We start from the raw sequence: 7,472 nt of genomic DNA on the forward strand, positions 1-7,472 counted from the left end.
ACACACAAATTTTACGTGGAAACCCTTTCGGGAAAAAAACCACGGGCAGAGGAGAAGAAAATTCACTATATCGAAAATTTGAATCAATACAAGAGGAATAGACTATTTCTATTTATAGGCTTGTAAAGCCATATTCTAGTAGGATTGAAACACATTATCCTAATCAATATAAAATAGATGAAGTTTAATAAGGTTTAAAAAACTTATTCTAAAATAAAATAAAAGAAGTTTAGTTCTATATGGATTTTACTTTTATTTTATTTTCCATCGTATTTTATTTAAATAATAATTTGGGTAACTTAATTCTAACATATTCTCATCACTGCAATAAAGGCAAGGGTTCTGCTCGAATCCATTGTTCTTCAAAATCTTGGCAGCCTCAGCCACAAGTTGTCTGTTGCTTATTCCAGCACCCAATTGCTGATTGATTACGTTAATCACAGCATCGGTGAACGCCCCAAAGGCTTTATTCTCCAAGACCAGGTCATATGATGTCTCATTGGCTTCACACCCACTTAATAAAATCCCATCATCCTCCTCCAGTGGATCCAACACCATTAACCCATTTACGTAGTGAGGATGGAATTTGAGACTCACATCTTTCCCGAAGATTCTGAAAATCAATTGGCCAACTTTTGCTTCGTCGTATATGATGCCTACCCCTATATCCATCGCACTATGTATGATATCAAAAGCAAGACTCTTAGCCTTAGCCTTAGACGGTTTAGGCTTGTTGGGATTTACTGGAGTCATCATATGCTCAGCACCAAATTGTTCTTTCTCTTTTTCAATGAGACCACCACTGTGGCACGAATCTGATAGGATTGTGAAGCTTGCTCCTTTTGGTAGCCGGTTAACTAAACGCCTGAAGTCCACATCTGCAGAAACCATGTATATATAGGGTATGAATATATATTGCTAAAATAAATATATAAATTCAAACAAAAACCTACCGGTGACAAGATTTAAATCACAAGCCACGATTGCTTCATCTTGCCTGAAAGGCTGGCCAGGTTGAAAGATTGGAATGCGTGTTCCATGTCCACTAAAGTAGAAAAATAGGATATCTCCTGCTTTAGCCTTGTTCATCATTCTATTAAGTGCATCTTTAATGTTTGCACCAGTAGGCAGAACCGGCGCCCCTGGCGAATCGGTGAGGACATTAACATCGCTTTTCTTAAACCCAAAGTTCAGGATCACACCTCTTATGGCTCTCACATCATTGATGCATCCATGCAACCTGAATTGGGTCATGGGGTAGTTGCATCCCACCAGAACTGCTCTCTTCGTACCCTTACTCATCTTGCTTCGCTAACTTGACTATTTTGTGTTGCTTGTACCGTTGTATTAATGTGCTTCCACTGTCTCACTGAGAACCTATATATATACACACTAATTTACAGCATGTGTACTGACCATAAAGATGACGACATGTAGGTAGGTAGGCACGTACAACACTTTTGTTTGTCTTTTGTGTTTTGGAAAATGCATGCGAAATCCATGCATATGCAAACATTTTGTGCAAGGAATTTGCATATCAGTACTGCATAAAAGAGTGACTCTGGAGTTATTATTCGATAATATTGAATACGAAATAAATTAAAAATAAAAGAGTGAGTGATTAATCCGAATTGGGAGGAGGACAGGTGTTGTGATTGACAAAGCGTAAGACAGGGTGGTTTCCGACAGAAGCAAGAAAGATCTAGCAAAAGGCAGCTAGGTTTTCCTTTTTCAGACAAAGACGATAAAAGATAGAAAATATAGGGTGGTAGTCAAAGATAAATAATTATAACAGCACTGATATGATCTGCTTCGCCTTCGTACACCACATCATCTTTCTGTTTTTATCTTGGTCGTGGCTCGCGTTGGCCTTCGTCTGCAAGGGCTGTCGGTTCTACTATCATGATTGTGTTGCCTAGCTTCTGATTTCTATGTGCGGTCGGCACTCTGCAGAGGTAAATTATGTATCTATATATAGATTTAAGAAGAGTCAAATCAAAATTTTATATTTTTTTAGAATAAGTTGTATTTGTATAATGTTTAACTTATAAGTTTATTGATTCTAGAGAGGTTTAAATATTACTTTTCAATTTTAGGGTATAAAAAGTAATTTTTATTTTAAGAGGGCCATGAATAAACTTGATTATAAGTTAGGTAACTCGTCCAAGCTCGAAAACTCTCTTGAAAAATGGGAGAGTTTGGCAAAAATATAGGCTCAAAAAATAGGTTTGGACAAAAAATAATACCCATTTTTCAAACGGGTTGAGCCTCGGGTAAAATTTTTTATCTCGGGCCCAAACCAACCTGAAATTGCTTAAAAATTTTTCCTTGTTACAATTAATTATTATTTTACTATTATATTGTTACTATTTTGTTGTTATTATTTGAATATTATACAATTATTATTTTATTGTTAATTTTGCTACTATTTTAGAGGCATTTGCTTGTTAAGTTGCAATTATCTTAATGTTACTTAAGTATAAAAACTTTTTTAATGTATTTTCAATTTGTTGGGAAACATTTGTTTTAATATTTTTAGTGTATTTGATGTATTATATTTTTTAAAATAAAAAAATAATATAAACTATTTTTTTAGTGTATTTGATGTTTAACATTGTTTTATTTAGGTTGGGCTTGAACAAAATTTTAGACCTATTTTTGGGTCGGATAGGGCCAGAGCCTAGAAAACTGAAAAACCATAATTTATACATATTTTTATCCCATGCTTAGCACATTTATGGATGATTTCTCCTTAGATTTGGTGAATTCGATGCTCCTAATTCTTTAATTTCATGTTTTATACTTAGGTAAACATAGGAGAGTAAAAAGAGCGAGAAACGGGCCGAAAACGGAGAAAATGGACCCACATGGGAAATTAATATGGCCTGGACTTCCTCACACAGGCGTGTCACATGGCCGTGTCCATTTGGCAGGATCGAAGCACGACTTACACGGGTAGACTACACGCCCGTGCCTATTCAACAGCTTTGACCACGGGTTAGAGCAATCGCACACAAGCGTGTCACACGGGTGTGTCCCTACCGAGCCCAAGTATAATCCCATTCGGAAAAGGCCACTTTTGAGGGCTCTTAGGCACTCTAAAGCCTATTTAAACACAGGAGGAGGCACTTAGAATAGACACACGGAGTAGGAGGCAAGGAATTACTCAAGGGAAGCCGATTGATCCATCTCAGAAGTCGGATTTCTGACATCCCTAATTTGACCCTAGTCGAGATGTGGTTTCGGGACCACAAAATCGAGTTATAAAATTTATTAAATATTAAAATTCATATCTACTATGTGTGATAGTGCACGTGTGAAATTTTGATGCTTAAATTCTGTTAGTTGAATGTGAATTTTAGTCAAAGGGCTTATGTGAGACATTTGTGAAATAGGTTAGGTAAATATAAAGTGATCTATTAATGCATGTATTCAAAAATGTGGACTTGCATGTCAAAATACCCATTTTTGGGATAGTGGCCGGTCATGATATTGTTTTATATATAATATGTATTTTTGATTTAACATTTTATATTACAAATGAATTAATAAATAAAAGGAGATATTAGATAATAGTTAGTGGGAGGAGAAACCAAAGTTGGTTCATCATTGTCCTCCATTGCCGTAGCTTAAAGTAAGGGAGAAGAAAGTTTTGTTGTTTGATTTTTGGCTTAAATGATGGCTAGAATGAGGTATGTCTTGAATAATTCTTGAAAATTTATGCATAATTGAGATGATTAGTTCAAATTTTACTTATCCCATAGATTAAACTTAGGTTTTTGAGGTTGGAAATTCGGTCAATAAGCTTGAAACTCATAGTAGATACTTTTTTTTTGTGTGACATTAAGATGGTTGGTTATATATTGACTTATTAGCTTTGAAAGTTGAATGACATTGGTTAATTTGTTCATGTGGGTATTCGGCCTTGTGAATGTTATGGAATAAGTTTCAATTATGTACATATGTGATTTTTGAATAATCGGTCATTTATCTAGTATATGTATAAATGGTAAATTGTTTTTAACTTGAAAGTTGAGATTAGTGTATTTAAAGAGAGTTGTCGAATGTGGTCCTTGAAGATGTTTTAATGAATAAAATGTGTAGTTGAGTTATAACATTCGGTTAAGGATTAAGAGTTCTAGCAAGTTGGTATAATGTATAGTTGTAAATCACCTTGTATTTGACGTTTTTTTTAAGGATAGGAAACGTCTAATTAAGATGTTGTTGGATAAAATTCTAGTTAGGTTATGTTAAAGCATTCGGCATTTCTTATAGTATTGTATACGAGAGTGGGAAAAGATTAGTAATTATTCTAAGTGAGTTATGATCTTAATAGGAGCAAAATAGAATCGGTTATAATTATGATGGAGTGATTCGGTCATTGTTTGGCATAGGTGAAACCATTATGAAATTGCTACTTTGATCTTGGAATGAAAATTTTAAATGGAGGTTAAATTTGTTTGGTTAGGGCCGAATAGGTTTATAAGTTAATGGTATGCTATATATATATAGAGAGAGAGAGAGAGTTAAATTTGTGTATATGAAAACGTGGTAAGTAATGTGAATTTTTGCTTGTGCATGCGAATTAGGTATTGGTATAATAAGCATAAAAGTTAGTCATGGCATATTTTATAAACATATTATGCATTGAAGTTATATGATTGTCAAATGTGACTATTAAAGAAGTAATGTTGAATAAGTAATTAAACAAATTCATTTGTTTTAATTAAGCTCATGAGCAAAGAGGATCTAAATCAGATAAGGGAAAGGAGAAAGCAATCGAGTAGCCTATCCGCAGTTGTTCAAATAAATCCGAGGTAAGTCTTTAAGTAATGGAACTTAGCTTAAGATTTGATAAACGATGATATATATTTACATGAACATAATAAATAAAATGTGACCTAATGGTTCTACTTGAATTACATATTGAAATAATAAGTTTCTAGCATATAAGTTTAGTTATAATGAAGAATGATATGGAATACGGGTAAAGATGGGACTATGAATTGGTGTAATTACCTATAGTAAAATGATAAGGAATAAGTTACTTCTATGAGCCTTAGCCGATTGGTTATTAGAAAAGTGATATTTAAATTATGATTTGTATGTGATAATAAGAAGTACTTATATATGATGATATGTTTTAAACTCAAATGGTAAGTTCTTAAGTGTTTGGACTTGAAAATTTAAGAGCAAATTGTAATAATCTGCTTAGGACAGCAGCAGTAGCGTGATTTTTGAAAATCACCATAAATTGTTGGAGTGGAATTAGAGACTGAATAAAATATGTAATCAAATATCAATGAGTCTAGTTTCTTATAAAATAAACAGTGCAAGCAAAAGAATTTCCTATAGAGAGATATTTAAAGTTGTGTGTGACAGTGTCAGAATGAATCTGAAATCCCCTGTTCTGTTTTTATAAAATCATTATAAATAGTACAAAAATTTTTATAAGATAAAATTTATATTCTTAGACTCCTTAATGAGTCTAGTTTCAAATGAAATAAACAAGAACATATTTTGAAATCTGTACAATGAGAAATTTGATTTGTAGTGAAGAGTAGTCAGTATAGTCAAACAGTGAAATAGGGGAAACTTTAAGAAAACTCTGGTTTTGATTGGCCAAACCAAAAATCCTAAAAATTTTATGGATAGAAGATATATGAGTCTATTTTCGGGGAAAAATTATGGTACTTCATTTGGAGTTTCGTAGCTCCAGTTACAAATAATTTAATGATTGTTGCTCAAGAAAACAGCTTGTAGTGAATCTGTGATTTTGTTGTAAACATTGATGAAACTAATTAATTGAGTTGCTTATAAGCTATTGCTGAATTGATATACAAGATAAATATATAGGTGGTGAGGCCAAAATGGCTAAAATATAAATGTGTGCAAGTTATCCGAATGGCTATTTTATAAACGTAAGCAATGTATATGTAATATGTGTTGATAGTTTTATAAATTGAAGGTGTGGTGACTTATATGTTGTTTAGCCGAATGGTTGTCATGAGAAGAATGTAAGTCATGTGTGTATTTTCTTATTTAGTTGGAAGTTTATTGAAAGGGATATATATATGTATATATAAATATGTGTTAAAGTCGAATGCTATTATGACATGAAGTTAAGGTACATGCTATATGCTTATATTCGAATGAGGTTAATGAATTACAATGGTGATAGTTTGTGTGAAATGTGGTAACATGTGATTAAATATACATGGAATTTGGAAAGTATCCGGGTTAAGACTCGCTGACTGCGTGATGTGGCCTAATGGCTCTTGTGAAATGAGACTAGCTATATTGAGATACGAATAAGTTCGAATGAAGTGATACCTTATTAATGTGTTTCCGTGTTGGAAAAATCGAAGGTATGTGAATTGATGTGTATACAACTTTGTGAATTAACTATGATGATATATCTGGGCTTAAAGTCCCGCAGGCTTGGTACTGGTAACTGGATTCGGATTTTTTTTTAAAACCTAGCAGGCTATGGCTAAGTGCCTTGAATTATTTCAAACCGAAGACCATTTGTATATCTTTAAGATAAGGATTTAATTAGTTTCATAAAAATTTACTAATTTGAGTTGTATTCGGCAGGATGTGCAAATACAAGGTATGGATTGCGTTTGGTCATTTATGTATATGTGATAAGGAATATGTTTGGTCCTTTATATACGTATACGAAACTTTAATACTTGTCATGATTTGATTATTTGAAATATTAATGTGAATATGAACTAAAGAACTAAGCTCCTACATACATATATACAATTATGTATGTGCACGAAATGAGTGCATATGATTAAGTGGTTAGAGGTATTGAAAGATTGAATTGGTAATTGGTAACTATGGAAACGGTAAGTGTACAAAGGTTAAGTATATGGTAAGTGATACTTACTTGCTATGTGAACTTGATTTCGTTTGTATTACAAATGTACTTGGAGAATCACTTATGAGATGGTTATAAGTTATATTCAACGAGTATTGACTCTATCAAATTGTTTATGTAAGATGAAAACATGAATATGTGCTTCCAAATATGGAAACCGAATGTGATTATAGTGTTATGTTTTAGTTCGACTGATTAAACTAAAAGTAGCATTGATTTTTTTAAATGCAAAGGGGTATATACTCTTAAATTTGGATGAAATAGATGAATTACATGTGCATACATAGGGTTTAATCTATTTGACCGAATGGTGATATATCTTGACATTTCAAAACGTGATTTGTGTAAGGTCTAATCTTAAGCGACTTAGTAATAAATCAACAATTACGGATGATCAGCACATTAAGTTGGCTAGGTATGTATTATGTACTTGTGTAGGCTTATTAAGCCCATCGAGACTTTACTTGGATTTTGTGTAAGTTATAAATGTATTTAATCCAGCAAAGTTAATTGTATTTTTACTTAAGACTTACTAAGCCTTGAAAGCTTACTCTGTTGTTACGTTTCTCTGTTTTATAGATTA

The 7,472-nt window shown here is 32.7% G+C and overlaps 2 protein-coding genes across 2 annotated transcripts; both read right to left on the reverse strand.

Moving 5' to 3' along the window:
- Positions 1-291: 291 nt before the first annotated feature.
- Positions 292-1,396, reverse strand: LOC121230563 (metacaspase-9-like; the record flags this gene model as incomplete). Its single annotated transcript, XM_041115473.1, has 1 exon — positions 292-1,396. A coding segment is annotated over exon 1 (600 nt), but the record flags the coding sequence as incomplete, so codon positions are not given.
- Positions 919-1,302, reverse strand: LOC107956330 (metacaspase-9). Its single transcript, XM_016892030.2, has one exon. The coding sequence runs from the start codon at positions 1,300-1,302 to the stop codon at positions 919-921; it is 384 nt and encodes a 127-aa protein (XP_016747519.2).
- Positions 1,397-7,472: the final 6,076 nt, after the last annotated feature.

This window comes from Gossypium hirsutum, chromosome A06 (assembly GCF_007990345.1).
Source record: "Gossypium hirsutum isolate 1008001.06 chromosome A06, Gossypium_hirsutum_v2.1, whole genome shotgun sequence".
NCBI lineage: Eukaryota > Viridiplantae > Streptophyta > Magnoliopsida > Malvales > Malvaceae > Gossypium > Gossypium hirsutum.